The sequence below is a fragment of the Sander lucioperca genome, chromosome 18, assembly GCF_008315115.2.
Source record: "Sander lucioperca isolate FBNREF2018 chromosome 18, SLUC_FBN_1.2, whole genome shotgun sequence".
NCBI classification, from domain to species: domain Eukaryota; kingdom Metazoa; phylum Chordata; class Actinopteri; order Perciformes; family Percidae; genus Sander; species Sander lucioperca.
This window is the reverse complement of record NC_050190.1, coordinates 3,891,652-3,914,057: the sequence shown is the minus strand read 5'-3', so window position 1 is coordinate 3,914,057 and position 22,406 is coordinate 3,891,652. Positions and strand designations below refer to the sequence as shown.

General features: G+C 40.2%; 1 protein-coding gene and 1 long non-coding RNA gene across 5 annotated transcripts in view; one reads left to right on the top strand and one right to left on the bottom strand.

The window, feature by feature from the left end:
• Positions 1-6,255: 6,255 nt before the first annotated feature.
• LOC116036805 lies at positions 6,256-18,087 on the bottom strand. Its single transcript, XR_004101720.2, has 3 exons — positions 17,960-18,087; positions 10,300-10,302; positions 6,256-6,268 (listed from the first exon to the last, which is right to left on the bottom strand). It is a non-coding gene; the product is annotated as an uncharacterized LOC116036805 (long non-coding RNA).
• The window catches only part of exoc3l4 (exocyst complex component 3-like 4), a 47,524-nt gene continuing 39,580 nt past the window's right edge, over positions 14,463-22,406 (top strand). For 2 of the 4 annotated variants that reach the window (XR_004895643.1, XM_035994379.1), the window contains exons 1-2: positions 18,732-19,115; positions 21,680-21,805. Coding sequence is in view for 2 of the 4 variants with exons in the window: in XM_035994379.1 (XP_035850272.1) it covers positions 18,890-19,115; positions 21,680-21,805 (352 nt within the window). In the remaining 2 variants the exon portion in view is untranslated. Of the gene's footprint in view, positions 14,693-18,731; positions 19,116-21,679; positions 21,806-22,406 lie in introns of those variants that run through there. The other 2 variants (XM_031280443.2, XM_031280445.2) reach the window with 2 other exon arrangements.

Genomic DNA, 22,406 nt, shown 5'->3' with positions numbered 1-22,406 from the left:
ATGACCCTCCCCTATTTTCCTCCGGTGGTCTATTCTATAAATACCGAACGGTCCCTTGGTTCTTTCCGGGAATGATTGTAAAGATTTAAAAGAATATGTTTACGGCATGTACTCTCTAACTGAGACGTTTTGGGAGCGATTGGTGGGATTGCTGTGGACGAAGTACACACTGCGATACACTTGTAAGAGCCAATGAGGTTTAACCATGTATCCAGCTAATTTAAATAGCTCACGTTACTGTATTGTGTCAACAGTTAATGGTCATGGTCTAAATGACACATTTTGTTTGCAAAAGGCTCTAACTGTACCAAAACATTTAAAATGTGCAACAAAAGCTAATTTTGCCTTCAAACAACACAACTTGCAAACAAGTGTATGAGCTCTTCCAATCAACCATTACATTGATTACATTGATTACATTGATTCTTATTTTCAAACTGTGGCTGAAAACTGAAATACTGTAAATATTACACAAAATACATGTAAACCAAAATAAAATATATTAGAGTATAAGAAATTAAGAAAATAACAATAAAATCTATTACAGTAAAGTATAAACATCTATTACTGTAGAGTATAAGAAATAGCTACTATTGATACTCAGCCTCTTCTGTCTTGATGATGGGGCCACATGGCCATGATTGATAACGTGATCAATAATAGTTGACCGAATTTCATCAGCAACCTGAGCCCTTCCAACTATACCTCCACCTCGCACTCGGACTCGGACTTGGACTCCTCTACCTCTACCTCTTCCTCTTCCTCTTCCTCTCACTCTCACTCTCACTCTCACTCTCACTCTCACTCTCACTCTCACTCTCATCTGCCTTTGACCTCTTCCATCCATGTTGGCAAAGAACAACACAGACGCTGCACCTTTAAGGCCTGCAGACTGATTGCTAATTGAAGATTTGTGTGAAGGAGTGTCAAACAGGTGCTTCAGTGATGTCATACTGATGTAGGTAGTTTCTAATAGTTAGGAACAGATGGTTTCTGTTTGGTTACCATAGCTAAAACAATGGAGTTTGGACTGCTTGAATGACATCCGTGTTAACTGTTCTGCAAAAGGGTGTGGAAAATGTGTCAATCCAATGAGAAAGGGTTAACACATTTGCAAGAGGTGTCTTCTGCTCTGCTGAGACAGTGATGATGAAAACTGAGTGGATCCCAGTTTCTTTAAGCAGGTCAAAGCAATCAAGAAAAACTGTAACTTCCTTTAATATTGTATGTGCCGTTTTCTTTTGGGGGGTGCAAATGTTCCACTAAAACAAGACTATTTTGCAGAGCCACCGTCTCTGCGTCTGGAGTACTCATATCCACTTATCCATATCTTTTTTTTTTGTGATCAAATTTTTATTTTATTTTAAAGAGACAGTACGTACAGGTATGTATAAGCCTCAAAAATAGAGCACAAAACATATATTCACATACCTACCTATACATATACACAGAAACGTATGATTAACAACTAAGATAAAAAAATAAATAAATAACTAAATAAAATCCCAGACATAACCCATCCACCCCCTGGATCCAGAACTCCAAATCTCGGTTACATATTAAACCTGAAGCCCGCGGAGGGTAGTTAAAAGTGAATGCCAAGCCTCTATTGCTGACTCTTTTGCTCCGTGGACTCTAGCTGTCAACAACTCCAAGTAAACAATATCCAAATATGTTAAAACCCAAGCTCGAAAAGAGAGTGAATGTGGAGGTTTCCAACGTGTGGCAACTAGTTTTTTTGCAGCCGTACATCCAGCCAGCAATGCTTTTCTCTTATTCAGTGTCAAACCCAACCTTGACAAATCATTCAAAATAAGTGTAGCAGGCGAGCAGGGCAATCTAATCTTAAACAACCTAGAGAGGTTAAAGGCAACCATCTTCCAAAAGTCGGCCACTGAGGTACACTCCCAAAACATGTGAAAATAATGCCTATCACTTTGGAGGAACAGAAAGTACACGTAGGATCGTCAATAACCTTCATCAAATGAAGCTTCCTAGGAGTTAAATATACCCTGTGTATATAATTGTAATGTATTTGCTGATGATCAGGGTTTCTGGATGCTAAGCCCACACTGATCCACACTTTATCCCAGTCAAATGTAGGTTCCAAATCTGGAACATCTCTCCTCCACACCGTGTCCAACGCCAGAGGTCTGTAAGCATACCGCAGGAAGAACCAGTAGAGTCTCGACACAAAACCCCTTGTACTCCTAGCAGAGTGGAACAATTTTCGAAATGGGTGTGGTGTAAGAGGGGCCTGTAAAGGGGCACCATTGCTTTTTAAAGTCAATCTCAGCTGCAAATAAAAGAAAAAGGAGGTACGTGGTATACCATGTTTAATGCATATGTTCTGAAAAGTGAGTAACCCCACCTCCCCATAAATATCACGAGTGTGCAAATGTTTTTTTTTTCCCAATCAGGAAATCGAATAGGACGACCGCCAATTAACAATATCTCATTGTTAAATATTGGAGAGTGTGGGTCCCAAACAGAAGAGCAACCAGCCAATTTGCCCACCCTCCTCCATATCAGTAGCAAATGTGACCAAATAGGACCAAATCTCAAACGGCAGTGATGGGGTGAGATTTTGGAATGCAGAATGTTAGTAAACGAGTATGGAGCTATCATCCGCTCCTCCAAAGCTCGCCAAGACACTTGAGCATCAGATTGAAACCAGGATAGGAGAGGTCTAAGTGTGAAGGCCCACTCATAGAACTTGAAGTTTGGGAGGGACAAGCCACCAGCTTGCCTTTCTCGCTGCATAGTAGTGAGCTTAATGCGAGATCGTTTGCCATGCCACAGAAATGTATTTATTGCTGACTGTAATTTGCTCCAATATTGAGGGGGCGAGGGAAGGGGAAGCATCGGGCTAATGAAATTGACTCTGGGCAGAATATTCATTTTAATTATGGCTACCCTGCCACAAAGTGAATTTGGCAGGTTAGTCCAACTGTCCAGATCCGCCACAACTTTGTTAAGTGTGTTACAAAAATTGTTTTTAATGATTGTCTGTATGGAGGAAGAGATATCTATCCCCAGATAAGTGAAGCTTTTAGTGACTGGAATAGCTGCAGGGATGGGAGCATTACACATCACCTGATTTAAAGGTAGCAAAGCTGATTTCTGCCAGTTTATTTTAAAACCAGAAAGTTTGCCATAATGTTACTTATCCATATCTTTTAAATTGATAACAGATACGGTTGTCAGCAGCATAATAAGATACCAAAGATAAAAAGATAATAACATGTGTGTGTGTGTGTGTGCGTGTGTGTGTGTGTGTGTGTGTGTGTGTGTGTGTGTGTGTGTGTGTGTCAGAGAGAGAGTGACTCTGACAGCCTGTCTCACAGCTGGGATACCGGGTCCTCAGGAGTGGGGCGATCAAGCCACAGGGCGCAGGTTATTTTGGGAACCACAGAGGAGGAAGCGCTTATTTTCACCGCCATACAAACCCAACAACCCCCCTCCTCCCCCAGCCTCCCGCCGTCTGACAGCTCCCTCTGTTAATTTGCACAACCTCAATTAGCCTTTAGCGGGGAGAAAAAAGGAAGTGGTCAGACAAAATCCTTTAAAAGGGTCTATTCACTGCAGATAAGGGGAGTGTATGTGTGTGTGTGTGTGTGTGTGTGTGTGTGTGTGTGTGTGTGTGGGTGGGTGGGGGGGGATAAAAACACATCTGAGACTGAAGGTGTGTTTGATGTTTGCACCACGCAGCAGCGAGCCAGTTCAACCTCTAAACTAGGAATCTTTGAAATTGGACCTGTGATGTCAAACGCCATTCTCATTGAATACATGAAACATAGAAGCAGGATATATATTCATACAGGCCAGAGTAGGCCTACTTATTGCTCGCAGACAAGACGCTTTTTCAATCTAATAGATTTAACAGGTGGAAAAGCCAAAGTCCCTTGGTGATTTCACCTATTAAAGGTTTTCATTATCACAGCTGTGACATTATATAGGTTGTGCAAATTGGGTTGAGCCACGACATAAACATGATGTCAGATTTCCTGTATTCCTGAGCCGTTCTGGATCTTAGCTTAGACGTCTCTCTCCTACTGAGCCCGGCAGGTCCCAGAGGTTTCATTTCTGATGGATAAAGGTGTCTAAATGTGACACTTGGTGTTATTTTTAGTCTGTCATACGTGGATATTTTGGTAGTCCTTTAGGCATAACAGAATTCTTAAAGGACAAAGCTGGCAATATTCTGTTTTGTCAACAAATCCCATGAGTCTTTTAAGACTTTCTAAAGCTGATTTGTTACTGCCTAGAGCCTAAATCTTTTAAAACATCTCACAATTTTTTTTTAAAAGGCTCAGTAATTTCCTACAACAGCTGGTCTCTTTAGTTTTAAGCAAACGTTGCTCAGCAAATAATTGATTTGATGGGGACTATTTTCAGCGATGGATTAATACATGCTGGTGCTCTATTGAGTTACTGGCAGCAGTACGGTGTGGGACTGACTCTAAATAATGTCAATAAGCAGTGTGAAAGTAGGGAACTGTTTGGTAAATATTAGCAAAGCACCTTTATACATCAGTGTATTTCACTGCCTCCTACTGTACAAGCCAGTAATCTGCATCACATCATATACCGGTAAGCATATGTAATATGTACAGTATATGTATGTAAAAAGTAACTAGTAATTATAAGTGTCAAATAAATGTAGTGGAGTAAAACATACAATATTTCTCTCTGAAATGTAGTGGATTAGAAAAGAAATTAGTATAGAATGGAAATGCTCAAGTAAAGTATGTTGTAATTGTGCTTAAGTACAGTACTTGAGTAAATGTACTTTAATACACTCATAACAAGTAACAGTTTATCTTAACTTTTCTTTTGCCTCACATCTGATAAACACACATCGGACATTATTAAACAAACGAGTGACTGACAACTTGCTAATGTATTACATTATGTAACCCTAACCCTTATTCATTTGCCTCGTGCTTCCATGTAAGTCTGTTTTACTGACAACACTTTATGCTGCAACTCGGGAACAACACGACAAAGCTCCTTAAGGTTGATTTATTCTCTGAATAAGGCAGCTGATGCTGTGTGTGTGCGTGTGTGTGCATGTCCGTGTGCGTGCATGTTTTTGTGTGTGTGTGTGTTTGTGTGTTGAGGGAGGATGTAATTGTGGCGATGAAGCTAGAGGTTGATGTTTTTGTGATCGGGGCATTAGTAGCCCACAGCTCGGGATTCTGTGGGCGTTATTGTGTGTGTGTGTGTGTGTGTGTGTGTGTGTGTGTGTGTGTGTGTGTGTATGTGTGAAAACTCTTTTGACAACATGGTGAGCAGCACAGGAACTGTTTATCGCCACAAACTGTCCCTCCAGTTCCTTTCACTCTATCTTTCCCTTCCCTTTCCCTTGCAACAAACCTAGCTAATGGCGCTTTCACACCAACAAGTCCTCCAAACCACAAAACCATTTAGGTTGTTCCTAGCCTCTGTAGAATAATGTTCTTACTATTTGCAGATAAATATAATAAGAATGTAAAAGGTTTCAATAAGAGACCAAGTGTGTTTTGGTATATGCTTATTGTAAGCCATAACTATAAGATAGTTAGGGTCACAGTGGCCTCGAGCAAAGTACATTGAGTAATAATAAGTGAAACAGGAGCAGAATGTAACGCTTCGCGTTAGAGCAAATGAGGACGAGACACAGCACAGTGGCCCCACCCTGGCGTGTGTTGTGTGAAGATAACAATCCCTGTGCTGGAAAAATGAGTGGGCCCAAGAAAGAAAATATAAGAGATGAGGGGAAGAATAGATCGGGGCTCACAAGGGTCTGACAGTGTAGAGATACGTGGACCGGCTCTGGATTTTTGTCTGTTGCTAGGGAAACTTAGTCTCTGCGTGCTTTGTGATCCCACAGATCTGTGTATTGTGACTCCAATGCTTGACTGATTAAACAAATGTATATGACTTATCGTCTTATTTGGCTCTTGCTTAGGATCAATGTAATTGCAAATCGCTTGTTTGGTCCGCTTTTGGTGCGCTCCCGAGTGCGATTGCCGCGTTGTCACCTGCCCAAACGAACCACACCAGCGGGGCAAACCAACTCTAGGGTGAATCAACTGAACTAGAGAAGGCAGGTGTGAAAGCGCCCTAAGTTGATGTAAAAACGTAGAGCCACTTGCACATTTGCCTACGTGCAGCCTGGTGAAGCATGTTTCAGCCTTTAATAGTTGACATATCATGCTGCTGCCAACGGTGATGTTCTCTCACTAATTGAATCTATTTGGGTCGAGCACAAGTTGAACTATGACTATGTCATACCTGTGATCTGTTCTCCTAATTAAGGATTTTTATTTGTTTGCAAGCCCCTTCAACATTTTTTGATTCTTTAGCATTGCCCGCGTTCGACTAAATCCTGACTTCTGATTTTCCTGATTACACACATTTGTCTAGTTCCCAAAAGCAGTGGTACGTTTTTACTTATTATATTATACATGACTCTATATTATATATTCACTGTGTGTAGGACATTAGGGAACTGGAACAAAATGGTGTCAGATTCAGGTGTGAATGACACATTTGCACGAAAAAAAGAAGTTTGCTCTCTCCCAACTCTCCCTATAACCCAATTTTCATAAATATAACCATATCTCCTCTACATGTTCCTCTACTAAACTTTCCTCTCTCTCCTCATCTCATGCCTTCATTTTTTTTACTCCCCCTCTCTTTTTCTCTGTCAGCCTCTCTTCCTCTGAAGCTCATCTTCTCTATCTGTCTGTCTTCATCTTTTGTCTCTTCTTTTCCTACTTCCTCCCCAAAATCCATTTTCATGAACCCGTCTCTGACAGCACAAGTTTAAAAACTCACCTCACCTGTTATTTTTTCTTCTTCTCTGCTCTCCCCTGAGCAGAGAAAACTTAAAAAAGAGAATGAGTCACGGAGCAGAAATCTAACCAGAAAGATAAAGACAAAGAAAAGTCACTCAGCGTCTACTTTGCTTGTGTAGCTGACACTTTCCTGCCATCTGCCTGTTGACTTTCTTTTTGTTCTTCCATATTTTATCGTTTGACACAGCTAGTGCTTCCCAAATGCTTTTAATGTCAAAAATCCCACTTCAACACTTAACATTTTTTTTTAAACATGATCTGAGATGAGACTGTGTCATATTAACTTCCAGTTGAATAACATAGTACATTACAAAGTGAAGAAGTGGTAGCAAATGGTGTAAACTCAAATAATAAGCTAAGAAGAAAAGAACGAAATAATGTCTGATCTTACATTTTTCAAACTTATAATACAAAAGGACTAACTAGCTAGAGCTAGTTAGTCCTTTTGTAGTATAGATACTGCAATACAAGTCTTCTATGTACAGTAACTGGTAAGAATGCACTTTTTGCCTGGAACTTCTTAGCGTTAGCTCTAGTCTTGTAGCACAATATAATGTATATGGGCATTAAAAAAGTCAACTGGAGGCAACGTTTTTCACCAATTTATATAGGTAACTTACAGTAAATAGCTAGCCAGCTGATGAAATCTGCTAGCCACAGTTGTCATAGTCGACAAAATTGATGGTCACCAGGTAAAAATGAGATTTTGTCTCTGTTTACTGTTTACCTCTGTCTAGTCTATATCCACAACATTCCACTTCCGGGATTGTTCCGATGCCGCTGGAAATTCCGCCTGATGTCCTTTTTTTCGGCCGGATGTCCGTTACCTTCCTCTTTCTTTGTGTTGGCGTTCTAAACTCCGGTGGATTTCTGAGGACTATGGTTAACTGCTCCTCAGATCTCTGCAGGGTAAATCCAGACAGCTAGCTAGACTATCTGTCCAATCTGAGTTTTCTGTTGCACGACTAAAACTACTTTTGAACGTACACATGTTCCACAAAAACAAGTTCCTTCCAAGTTTCTCCCATCCCGGATTGCTGTGTGGACTAAGCGATCATTTTATTGTCATCGCACTTTGCAAAGAGGGAGTGCTGCAGCACCTCCAGCACCCATACTTCCCGTGCGACACCAGTTTGTGAACATAGCCATACTGAGAAATACAGAGAGAGTTTTGTGGAGCTGATCGACTCTATTAGCTTTGTATCAACTCATTTGGCAGTGGCTCAAATGTAACGGACATTAATATAAAATTGTTGCACGATATAGCTTTAAGAGTTTCTGTTTTTTGAAACTTACTCATTTGTTTTGGGAGCAAGAACTGAAATGTTCCTAATCCCCCAAACCTGTGTTTATAAATTCATTAAATTGAGCCGGTGAGTTAGTTTTGTGTTTTATATATATTTTTTTGTTTCCACGAAAATAACCCCTCAACCCTAGACAACATTTTGGCTAGCATGCTGCATAACAACCTAGACTCAGTCGCTGTGACAGATAATGAAAGGATAAACAGCAGAAACCCTGACAGACAGACTGACAGCTCAAACAGAATGGAAATTCACCCTGGACAAGTTAGTGAGAAGGTGGTGGGGTATTTTTTTCTCAGAGCATTCTAGGGAAAAGAATATAATACTATACTATAATACTGGTGGTAGACAGCCAGAGAACACCCAGTGTGAATTTAAACACAATCTATGAAGACATAGGGGATGCAGACGAGGGAGAAAAGAAAGGAAAGTGACACTTACGCCTCTTCCTATCATACAGCGAGCGTATTGAACGTATTGTGGCAAACATTTGTCAAGATACTCTAGGAACGAATGCACACTGCGGGGAGGGCATGAGATTTGGACTACAGTCCAGCCTTTACTTCAGAGACAAACGTGGGTCACTTCGTAACACACGTTATAATGCTCGCCTAGCTGCTAGCGTGCCACGCCTTCATACTCTGCTTCTGACTGGCTAGTAGTCCTTACCTAGGTACTGTCAGGGCACGCCCTCATACTCTGCTTCTGACTGGCTAGTAGTCATTACCTAACTACTGTACATGTGCGACTCCCAACAAAGATGGAACAGAAGTGAGATGTCTCACTCTGTAGCTAAAACAGAGAGCTCAACACACAGGGTGAAAAGAGGAGCTGCAGCAATGTGCAGTACAACAAAAATATGGTGTTTTTTGAAAATTAAACCATGTAAATCTATTCTGGTACAACCTCTAAATACAATGAGCATAAAATGAGCACTTTAATGGAAAGTTGGTCAGACGTCCGCTCTCTCTCGAACCACAGTACTACGTTTTCTCTCATATTGTGATCGTATAGTGGTCAAATTTGTATACGAAAATATAAATGTAAATAAAAAAAGGTTACAAAAATATAAATGTAGGGATAGACAGATAATCGGCCCTGGTCAGTGTCTGTGCATTTAAATGAGAAATACCAGCACCACGATTCCTCTTTACTCCAGGGCTATGGGTACAAGGTGACACTGCAATGACGTGGTGGTGGTGTGTCTGTGTGTGTGTGTGTGTGTGTGTGTGAGCATAACACAGTAGAGCAAATGATAGCCTAAGTGATAGTATACCTAGCTTAAAGGTGCACCATGAGTTCCTGCATGACGTCACTTCTGTTGACGTTCCAAGTAAATTCAAAACAAAACAGAGCAAGCTCTCCCCTCCCCCCATGTTTGACTGTCATGACTAACTGACTAACTGTCACTAACCCCCACCCCCTCCCCCAACCGTCTTGTCGGTGATTGGCTGGAACGTGTTTGTTGTATTTTGGTGCCTAGCCTGTGCCTCTAGTGCTTGTTGGACGTTTATGACCCCTGTGTTGTCTCCCGAGACTGGAATTTTTCACAGTGTGTTCAGGGGGGTAAATGTATTGAATAAATAACATTAGTACATTTTTACACTGCTGTCTGAATGAAATAATTAAAAAAAAAAAACGGAGTAAATATCTGACTGAGGTTGGGGATAACATTAATTTGCTTCTTCTCCACACAATACAACAACACAATGGACACTATCAGATAATCTCAGTTCATTTCCTCAGCTTAACAAAAAAGGGTTTTATAACACTGCAGGATAATTGGACATTCAACATGGTCTAAGCTCATGGACATCTGGGTGCACACACACCATTCACACGCCACAGTTTTCCTTTTCATTATGCAACACAAATCTGAAAGCCTGGGCTCGAAAGCAGCCGTTGTGTGGCGGAGCTGCTGCTGAGTTAAGCAGCACGGTGGAAAGCCCTGGAATCTTGGCAAAACCAGTCATGCTGTACCATCATCCAAAAGAAGGAAGTAGATGGTTAAAGAGAATAATGATACTGACACAGCTATAATGAAGAATAATAGAACAATAGAAATGAAAGGATAAATAGATGAATGGATTTTAACTAACGCACAGGATGGTAAAATCTAGTAAGTGCAGGTCCAGCTAACCATGTGCTACAGTCTGTTAAAGACATTTAGAACAACAGATGATTGAAAATATCTCAACAGTGACTAATAAATAATAAATAAACTAATAAATCCTAATGGCTTTGATGATCCCCTGACTTTTTCTCTAGCGCTACCATCAGGTTGACACATTTGTTTTTGGTAAAATGTCTCGACAACTGTTGGATGGATTGGCATGCAATTTACTAGACACATCCATGTTCCCCTCAGGATGAATTGTAACTTTGGTGATATGTTGACTTTTCATCTAGTGCTACCATGAGGTAAACATTCTTAGCCTGACAAGCCAGACCCACATCAAGATGTTGGGTCTGGGAACTCACCATTGGCACGGCTCAATCCGAGGGGCAGGATAAACTGCACGCAATAGGATAGCGCTACAACCAACCAGAGCAACGAAGAAGGTGACATCTTCCTTTTTTAACAATGACTTCAGTGTCGTTCTTTGTTCTTTTCTCAAAGAAAAGCTTAACTCCAAGTCTTCCAGAGTCGCAGCCAAAGCCGATTCGAAAGACCGCTGTTCGCCAGCAGCAGCAGCCATCTTCTTTGTTTTCAAGTAGCAGGGAATTCACGTGGAACCGTCACAACTCTGCCGTCATTATGTTAAGCCCGCCCACCGACTCTATACACATTGTGGTTGGCCTGACTAGAGTTTGGTTTTTCCAGCTCGCAAGCCAACGGAGAGTTAACCCTGGCTGCAAATTACATTTGCTGCCGCTAGGGTGCGTCTAGATTTCTAGGCTAAAACATTCTAATTTATCCAGTACTTTGGTTCATTCCCATCAGCCTCAGCTGTACTTTGTGTTTCGTGTTAATTGGCTAATATTAGCATGTTAACAGGCAAAGCTAAGATGGCAAACATGGCAACCATTATACCTGCTAAACATCCGCATGTTAGCATAGGAGCATTAGAGCACAATCGCTGCTGTCCAATCTTTCGTACATCCTTTGTTTTGCGATCAGTACCATCTCTGATTTCAAGCTGTTGTGCGATCACCTGCCACAATCTGTCTTTAAAGTCCACATCTCTGTATTCTTTACTTTGTTTGTCATAAAGAGCTTTGTGCTAGGTGGCGAAGTGAGTCAGCTTATCAGATGCCATTTTGGATAATGATGTGGTGGTCAAACAACTCTTCAGGCTGCGGAAAAAAAGACAGAAAATCGAACCTGTTCTGACAAACTTTAATGACATGCGAAAGCTTTGAAGTCGGTGTCTATATGTGATTGACACAACATGAGGTCATATTTATTTTTTAACAATTTCAGACAAAAAAATATGGACTTGGTATGTAAAAACGCCTTTAGTCTTATTGAAGTGATAGATTGTTCTAAATGATTACATATACATGTAAAAATTGTATTGCAATTGTGAAAACAAGAATTTCCAATCTAATGTGTTATCCTTTTGTACTGTAAGGTTTCACCTACAATTTTCACTAAAGACTTTTGGGACTGATTTAGGTCTGGAGAAAAAGAAGACAAAGAAAATACGGCATGATGGATATATGGATAGATGTGTTGTGTTAAGCTGTAGCTGACACTTTAGATAGCAGCTCAGTAACCGTTTCACTCCTGTGTCTCTATAAATCTGTCACTGTACTGTATGTCACACACACACACACACACACACACACACACACACACACACACACACACACACACACACACACACACACACACACACACACACACAAGATGGAGCAGTTGGTCACGATGCCACTCATCTGTGCCCGGAAATGTTCACTGCTGACCTTTTCTGGGCCATGGAGCTGCAGCAGATGTCTGACCTTGTTTTAAACAGCAGCTAAATACAAATATCAATGTTTCTGTCCACATACTTCATTTAACTTCTATCTCCTGCAATAAAAAAAAATGAAGATGAGGACAGTGGCTCCTCCACGACTGCGCAAAAAAAATTTTCTGGCTCATCCCCAGAAATAAACATGTCACATATCACCCTCCAGTGGAGGTAAACTGCATGACATTCATCATGTTGTATTTTGTGTCATTACAACTTTGGCACACTTTGACATGACCTGGCAAAGTGCAAGTGAAAGCAGGGAGGCATTATCAACAACTGAAGGTTTTTTTTAGGTTTGTATACAGATCTGTGATCTAGTGATGCTTAAATGAATATGAAAGTCAAGAATCCTGTTAAGCAAAATCATGTTTATAATTCTAATTTGAGCTTTTTTTCTTGAGAATTTTGGAATACTTTTACCTCTCAAATCCTGATAATGGAGCAATCTGAGTATAGAATCTGATTTGCTTTGTTTTGATTGTGAAAGTTGGGAACAACTGCAGTCGATGACCAATCGAGTTTTATGACACCGGTTCATTTAGTTGTTATCACCACTCAAGAGATCCCGAATGCACCACAATTATTTGTTTTTGAATATTTCATCAAATTTGTATTTTTGTTAATTTGGTTCTTTTTGTATTTTTCGATGAGCTTTCTGCTAGGTGTTTTCTGTCCCCGTCTTTACAACCTTGTTACCAAAATGTAAATTGCAGTGGTGGAAAGTACATTTCCTCAATTACTGTAGTTAATTTGAATGAAGGCTACTTGTACTTCACTTTAGTATTTCCATTTTCTGCTACTTTATACTTCTACTTCACTACATTTCATGAATGGAAATATTGTACTTTTTACTCATTACATTCATCTGACAAGGAGATACTTTACATGAAAAATAAGCTTATAACATACAACACATTGTTAAAGATTAAACCAGCGGTTCTAAATAGTCATGGCTTGTGGCCCCTTACAAAAAACACAATGTCTAACTGGGGCCCCATGTCATGTTTCAGATGTCTATGAGTTGTTAGCAGAGTATGTATCTAAACTTCTCAGATATAGAAATAACAGTTCAAGACTTCAATATTAACACATTATGTATTTGTGTCCAAAACAATGAAAACTGATTTGTGTAGCCTATCAGAACTATTTTCTCTCTTCCCATTAATCATCTCACGGCCCCTTAGAATTATCGGGTGATCCTTTGGAGGGGCCCGACCCCTAGGTTGGGAACCACAGGACTAAACTAGCTAGCTGTAAATAAAGTAGTTATAACTCGCTCCACCTAGAGCAGCAACATATTAATGCACCGGTATTAATGATCTACAATGGTGGAAGAAGTGCTCAGGTCCTTTGCTTATGTAACATTACAACAATGTAATAATACTCTATTACAAGTAGAAGTCCTGCATTTAAAACCCCTTTTAAAATTTCAGACTTAATATCAGCAACATGTACTTAAAATATGGAAAGTTAAAGTACTCATTCTGCATAAAAAATGGCCCCTGTGAGTCCGAGTATCAGATATCATTAGATTATTCTACATCTGAAACTTGACAAGGGACCTCAACTAGACACTGATACAAGTACCTCGAAATTGTACGGTAAATAAGTAAATGTATTTACTTGCTTTCCACCACTGACCATCTAATATTATACAGTCATATATTCTGCAGAATGGGTCATTTTGATACCTAATTTTCTGATAAAAACATTTTGCACATCCTGCACCAGCCTTCATTTCTTATTGTTAAAACAGCTATATTGTACGTATTTGTTTATCTATGTTATCGTTTCATTTACATGTATTGTTTATTTCCTCTTGATACATTTATGTATGTATACCAACCACCAAGGCAGATTCCTTGTAAGTGTTACTTCCTTGGCAATAAATCATTTTCTGATTCTGATTTCTGATTCTTAGGAACAATTTTAATGGATAACTTGAACTTGCAATGGAGTACTTTTACATTGTTGTACTGGTACTTTTACTTAAGTAATTATTAGGCCTAATTTATGACTCACGACCTGGAAACAGGAATTTACGGGGGCTCTTAAATGCAGCATGGCGCATGCTTTAATGCCACATTCCAGGTAAGAAATCGAATCTACCTGTAAATAAGCCTCGCATCACCTGACCTACCCCCCCCCCCCCCCCCACACACACACACACACACACTGTGAAGTACCTATAAACTGTAATCTTTTTTGTATTTTAAGTACAACAATGTTTACTACGAACACAAATCCTGTCAGTAAAACAACTTGTAGGCAGCAGATGACTGCTGTGAGCGACACTCCTTCTTCAGTTGATATCTGTTTAATCATTAACTCATCCTTTGTTTTTTTCCCAAACACTAGCTAATCACAGCAGAGGCAGGGAGCTCTTGTCATGTGATTTGCTTGCTTTTCTTGAAACTGGCAGCCCTTCTTTTAAAGCTTTCTTTTCAAACCCAGGACAGGCTCCTCCAGGTAAATTCCCAAACCGGCTTTACAGTAAAGGTAGAGAAAGTGAAAGCATAAAGTTTCAGAGTGAAGGACATAAAAGAGCGGAAGCTGAGAGCTGCCAGAGTCCTGAGCTACGCAGGTAAGCAGCTTTACTTTCCCTCGCTCTCTCTCAACATACAGTATGAGCCTGTAACTTTTTCATTTAGTGCACAGTTTGTATGCATCATTCACATCTTTCAGAGTTTAAAGTGACATGTCATTTAATAATGACATATCTGCAGATATTTACACCGTTGTTGTGTGTTGCATAATGACCAGAGTCCATTATGTTAGTCATTTCTCAGAAATGAATAAGACGTTTAATGTGAATCATATTATTATACCTATAAAATCATATGGCTTGGCTAATAATGGTTAATCTCCATCTTTTATTTTCAATTCTCTTACAAAAAAATTAAGAAATCTGTATCTTTTTTTTTTTTTTTTTTTTAAATGTTTATAACTTTAAATCAACAGTAAAATGTTCCTAAAATGTTTAGCTAAGGAGTAGGGGAGATAGTTGTTACACGTCCAAATCACCTGATTCACTCTAAACATGTGCATGCTCTGTTAAGTCCTTAATACACGTGTGAAGAATCAGCCCCCTGTGACAGACACTGCACATTTTAGAAAGAAAAAAACATAAACAATATTTAGGTAAAAAAGTATTTCTTTTTTTTTTTTGTTTACCTCATTTCTTTTTGTGATAGCATTACCGACTTTGTAGCTAAACTCAACAAACTTAAATCATGCTTATTGTGTGTTTATATGGATATCTTTCATGCAGGTTGTTGGTGCTAATGTTTTAGCCGTTAGCTGTAAATTACGCTAGTTCATGGCGACCATAGTCTGGGTTAGTTGTAACAAGAGTCTGGGTTACAAAATGATACAACCTACCCCAAGCAAAATTTTGGTTGTATTTATGTTCTTTAAATTTAGGTTTTGGAAAAGAAAGAGGGACAGAGGTTGCAGAGATAACAGCTACACCATTTAATAGCAGACACATGTAACTAGTTTGTATCACATTTTGAATGTGCTGGCTTAAAGATTCCCAAAATACAGACCGAAATGTCAAAAAATGTTACAACTATCCCAGTCTCCCCTACAGCTGACTAAGTTATTTAATGATGTCCTCGTTTGCTTTATTTTTTCATAAGGCTTACTATTGATATTTAACAGGGAGTGTGCCTATGTTCCCACAGCCCTATGTTACCACATTTCAAAGATTTTTTTCAAAATTAGGCCCTATGTTCGCCTAACCCCTAACCCACCCTAACCCTAACCCTTGAAGGGAAATGTAGGAACACAAGACCTAATTTTGAAAATGTCCTCGAAATATAGGAACATAGGTCTGTGGGAACATAGGGCTGTGGGACCATTGTGCTGTGCTGTGGGACCATTGTGCTGTGGGAACATAGGGCTGTGGGACCATTGGGCTGTGGGAACATAGGGCTGTGGGACCATTGGGCTGTGGGAACATAGGGCTGTGGGACCATTGGGCTGTGGGAACATAGGGCTGTGGGACCATTGGGCTGTGGGAAAATAGTGCTGTGGGACCATTGGGCTGTGGGACCATCGGGCTGTGGGAACATAGGGCTGTGGGACCATTGTGCTGTGGGAACATAGTGCTGTGGGACCATTGGGCTGTGGGACCATACGGCTGTGGGAACATAGGGCTGTGGGACCATTGTGCTGTGGGAACATAGGGCTGTGGGACCATTGTGCTGTGGGAACATAGGGTTGTGGGACCATCGGGCTGTGGGACCATTGGGTGTGGGAACATAGGGCTGTGGGACCATTGGGCTGTGGGAACATAGGGCTGTGGGACCATTGGGTGTGGGAACATAGGGCTGTGGGACCATTGGGCTGTGGGAACATAGGGCTGTGGGACCATTGGGCTGTGGGAACATAGGGCTGTGGGACCATTGGGCTGTGGGAACATAGGGCTGTGGGACCATTGGGCTGTGCATGGGAACATAGGGCTGGCCCCATTTAACAGACACTTCTGTGCAAAATACTGCTGTACTTCTTTCCGTCTTTGCTTAAAGGTTTAAATTTAGCGGTGCAAAGATTAATCGATGAATCGGCTAAAGTAATTTTCTATTGCAAAAAAACTGAATCTTCTCTGATTCCAGCTTGTTAAATGTGAATATTTTCTAGTTTCTTCACATATCTGTGACAGTAAACTGAATATCTTTGAGTTTGTGGACAAAACAAGACATTTGAAGACGTCATATTGGGCTTTGGGAAACACTGACACATTTTTCCCCATTTTATAGAGCAAACAACTCATTGATAATCAACAGATTAATCAACTGTGAAAGTAATGGCTAGATGCAGCCCTAGTCAAATTAATGAATGACTTACATGTCAATTGTAGCTGCACTGTAATGACTGTGGTGGAGGATACTGACAGTAAAGAGATGCTTTTTCACTTTCACTTTTGTTGGATTGCTTATCCTTGTTTACTTTTACAGCACAGCGTATCGACCAAACAAAGAAACTTTGACTGATAAGATGGTCAACACAGATATAGTTTTTGCTTGATATCTCCAAAATAAAATAAAACTGAAAAGTATCTACGTGACTGGATACCAGCAGACCGGGGGAATTGGAAAATACTGACCGACTGAATAAAACCTTTATTTATACAGGAGAAACTAAATATTTACACAGATATACAAATGTTGAATATGGCAAGTACAGTAAGTAGTTATAAATTGAAACAAAAACAAAGTAGCAAAAAGTTTGTTCATCATATTTCATGAAGATCTAGAACAAGTTAGTACATAATCTATCTGATTCTGTGTGGAAAATAATGATTTTTCAGACTTTAGTTCTGTATAAGTGGAAATAAAAAGACGTGGATGTTATTGGGCTAATAATAATAACTACAGAAGTTAGTGGACTTTCCTTTAAAATAAATTAAACCTATTACTGTAGTATTTGTGTTTTAAGGGGTTAGTTGGGATTCACTAAAGTCACACAATAACACAAACTAACTGACCAATGGAGGCAGCGGTAGAGCAGCAACTCCTGTGTCCACAGCAGGACATTGCTTATCTTCCGTGTTGGTACGCCTGCCTGCTTCTCCAAACTGTTGCCGTGCCGACTGCCATCTACTGTAACTTAACGCACTGACTATAGAGAAGAAGCTCATACAACAACGTGATATCATGACTTGGCGTAAACATACACGCCACTTTCTAAAGCCAAGTGGCGCGTGTTATCTGTACGCATTATGAGCTATCAGCGTCTACGCAGAAGAATAGGATGTTGCATTTGGAGCTATCCACGTGTATGTTTATGCCAGAACGGGACGTTGCATTTGGAGCTATCCACGTGTATGTTTACGCCAGAACGGGACGTTGCATTTGGAGCTCGGGTTGGGTTTATCAAAAGAAGAACGGGACGGTTGGATTTAGGAAAACAATAACGGGACGCGTAACAACAACGGCATGGTTGGGTTTAGGAAAAGAAGAACGGGGTTGAGTTTAGGAAAAGAAGAACGGGGTTGGCTTTAGTAAAAGAAGAAAGCAACTGTTGGGTTTAGGAAATGTGACACGCGGGACATGATGGAAATGTGACACGCGGGACGATCCCCGGTCTCCTGGGTGATTGACCCACCCATCCGACCAACCTCCCTACGCGGATTTTCGCACGTAACATAAACACACTAAAAAGTGATTATGCGTCTTGATAACACGCCAAAATGGCATACGATTTGGCGTGTCATACATACGCCACTTCATGAGATTAGTCTGCATACAACCACACTGCAAAAGATCTGAACTGGCCCTTTAAGTTTACTGTAAGTTGAAGTTTGCTTAAGTTCACAGGTCTGAGCGCACTGTTAAAAGAGAAGGGGACTTTAAGACAAATGTATCAACATTTGAATAAACTCCTCTATTAGATGAGACGATGAGGACACTGTGTCGGGAGATTTCATTAAAGAAAATCAACCTGAAACTATAAAAGTGAGGGCGACAAAAAAGCATTCTGGGACATTATGCCCTTGAGTCCTTGAGTAGCCTACAGCATGTAACTGCTGTTACAACATAGTCCATGTCATTCACTCTCCGTGTTGAACTGAACTGCCCTGCTAGGTGGGGATGTTATCTGTAAACAAAACCACTCCGCCTGTCCCAGCTGACTCAAAACCACAATAACCCGCAACACACCTTAAACTGCTGTTTCACACTCCTCCGTACAGCTGAGTGCAGGCCGACTGTAAGCTTCCATTTGATGGTGTTTCCTCACAGGTGGATGTCATATTTAACGGTACGAGAAGTCACAAATGATGGACAAGTCTACTGAAAACCCAGACGAGGAGGACAGAGTGTCCCTCAAGAGCAACGGGAACACGGCGAGCAATGGGGGCACAAAGGAGACGCTGGGCAGGCTTCAGTCGTTCAGGAGGAGCATCCGGCGGGCGGCCGAGAAGAGCCCGCTGTCGTCCGGAGGAAAGTGGGCAAAGATCACCACTGGCACCGAGTCAGGGTCACAACCACCTCCGTCTCCCAGTGAGTACCGTCTTTGGCTGTCATGAAATCTTCTGGCAGGCAGGCAGGTACTAGGGCTGCACGATCTGAGGAAAATACGAGATAACGTTGTTGAATATCGCGATAACGATATTACTTGGGGTAAATAAACAGATATTAATGTCTACTCAGTTCTGCCTTTCAGCTGCTTTCAGTATTCTGCCAAAAGACAACATTTTGTTTGTTGGATTTAAAACAAACGAAAGGAAATAATTTCCCACATTCTTTCATTGAACAAACTGAACATTGAATTGGATATAAAAGGCCCCACTAAAAAAAAGAATGACTGTTACATTTTAAAGTGCAGTTTCCTACGGATATTTTCTTTCAACCAACTCAAAAAAAACAATGTCTGACTATGTCTTTTGCGGTATATCGCAGCCTTTCGCAATGTGTTTATTGCGCCAGTCGCGATGACGATAAAAAAAACCCTGATATATTGTGCAGCCCTAGCAGGCACAGTCCTATGTCCTCTCAGGGTCAGAAGCATTTGGTTTTTGTGCGTGCCGGCTTATCTGGCCTAAAAATTTAGTTGTAGCTGTATGTTTGCAGCTTGTTTGTGAAGCACAGTTCCAGGATGTAATGACATGTTTCAGCCTTCTTATCCACTGAGCAGGAGATAAGTTCGTACTGGAAATATACGTTAATGTAAGATACGTAGGGTTTTGTACTGAATTACCTATTTTTTTTCCTCAACCTCTTCTGTGATTTTCTTTAAATTAGTGATTGCCTTCATTTCCCAGAATTTCCTTTAACACCTGCGTGACCTCTTTCCATTTAGGTGTGGGTGATACTGCATGTGCAGGTGGAAAGAGCAACAGTGTGGGAATATAGTGCAGAAAGAGCAAGAAAGCAAGTTTTTCTAGTTAAGGAGAAAAAAAAGACGAGCAATATTAATCTTCACTAAAAACAAAACCTGTCTCGCTGCGTTTTATTTGGGACATACATACATACAGTGGCACTCATAAGTTTATAACCCATGCTAAAGTTGACTAAAAAAAGGAATAAAAAAAAAAAAAAATCTTTTGGAAATTGATCTTAATACCTTAATTAAAAACATTAGGAAAAATCCAACCTTTAAGGACACCAATTTTCTTTGTGATTGAATAATGTATCGTAAATAAATAAATGTTCTTCCTTAAAATACAGTTGGCATAAGTATACACACCCCTATGTTAAATTCCCATAGAGGCAGGCAGATGTTTATTTTTAAAGGCCAGTTATTTCATGGATCCAGGATACTATGCATCCTGATAAAGTTCCCTTGGCCTTTGGAATTAGAATAGCCCCACATCATCACATACCCTTCACCATACCTAGAGATTGGCATGGTTTTATTTCAGTTAGCCTAATAGCTGGTTTGATTTGCATTGAGAGATGATTTTATGGAAAGTACCCCATGCCAATCTCTATGTTCTGCTTCAGTTGGTGTAAACAGCGGGGAGATAAAGTACCAAAAACATCAAAAATCCCCAAGATAATAATAAACAGCAAACTAGTGTGATGGGCTGCGAGGAACACAGGGGTTAGGATTTTGTAATCCACCTCATCAGGAAGCTCATGCCTGGATTTCCCCAGAACAAAAAAAAAAAAAAAACATTTAAACAATCACCTCACTCATTAAATATGTGGCCTTTAATGTGTGATGAAGCACCACTGCTTGTTTTTCCATTATAAAAACATGATATGTCATAAAAATGTAATAATTTACTCCTGTGTTAGCAGAGGCGCTCCTATCGACCATTGTGTGTTATTTTTTAGCGTGTGCTCCTTTCTGGCTTTCAAGACAAAAAAAATATGTGCAAGTTGGTGGAAGAAGCCATTATGTTTGGTTTGTTCAGTCCCTGTGGGCTTGTTACACTTTAAAATGAGGCAATGGCTAGAAGTGACCCCAGATACAGAGAGAGAGAGTCACATCATCGTCTTAATCTTGCCTGATTGGACCAATTTATTTTAAAGCACATGTTTTCTAGACTGGAGTCTTGCAGTAAAAAGAAAAACAGATGGTGGCTAGAAAGCACCATGAGCAGTTTTTTAATAACTGTTTTAAAGTGTTTTAGGTTTTGTTTCCCCTTTAATGCAGCGACACAACGCTTCAGCAAAATGAGAAGTGTTTTTATTTGCAAGTCCTTACATTTTGAAAATTTCTGCAGCATTCAGCAAGGTTACATTAGTCCATTTTAGTTGTATGTGTTATAGTAAGTCCTGTGGCTTTTGAAAAAAATCTGTATCTCTGTCAGCAGAAATAAGAACAAACTCTCCAGTGACTTTCGCTTTTAAAAGTTGGAGCCGGTGGAGCTGAGCCAAACTGACCTGTCACTTTTCATCAAGACTTAATCTGTGCATTCCTCAGTTGGTTTAGTTGTAGGTCACTGCGAGGACAAAACACTGCAAATCATGCACCCACATATAAATGTAAACAAGTGAACTGAAATCAAAATACAACACCAAGTTTGATTTCTTTTCTTACTAACGCGACAGAGATCAGATAGTGAAACAAAACAAACTTTGGAGTCGGTTTGCTGAGAAACGTTCCTCTCTGTCAGGTCTAAGTGCTGTCTCTCCGGTCACGTCTCCTCTGAAGAACATCGGAGGCCTTTTCTACAAAAAAGAGGAAGACGACAGTGACGGCGCTGCACAAAAAGGCAAAGGTCTGACACGCTCAAAGACAGGTAAAGCAATCATTTAATACTGAAACCACTTTTTTCATATCAATAGGTCTCCTGGGCTGGCTGCTGATATTAGATCTTTTTTTGTTTTGTTTTTTTGGTTCACCATTACTGTACATACATAATTGCCAAAAGCATGCAGATACCCAAATAAAGTATGTAGACACAAAAGTTACGCAGGCTTCTTATTCAGGTCAGTTTAAAAGTTGACAACTAATAGACTTTGAGATTGTTTTCACTGCAGAGCCAAGAATAAACGTTCAATCTCAAAATAATTGTACGCTGTAGCACTGAGATTTCCCTTAATTTGGAATAAACCATGTAAAAAAAAACAAAAAAAAAACAGCCCCAGACCAAAAGTACAACAAATTTAATGGAGAAAGGTGTGCACATACTTTTGGCCATATCACGTATTTTAAAGGTACCGTATGCAGCTTTTCTCCCTTGAAGCAGTGGTGACCTCCACTCTGATTTCCCCACAACACCTGTCATCTGTCAAGAAATGGACACATGAAGATAAGATACTGAAAGTAAAAACCCTAGTACTGGTATTACTGTCGCCATTTGCCAAAATTCCCGTGGAAACATAGCTTTTCAACCTGTC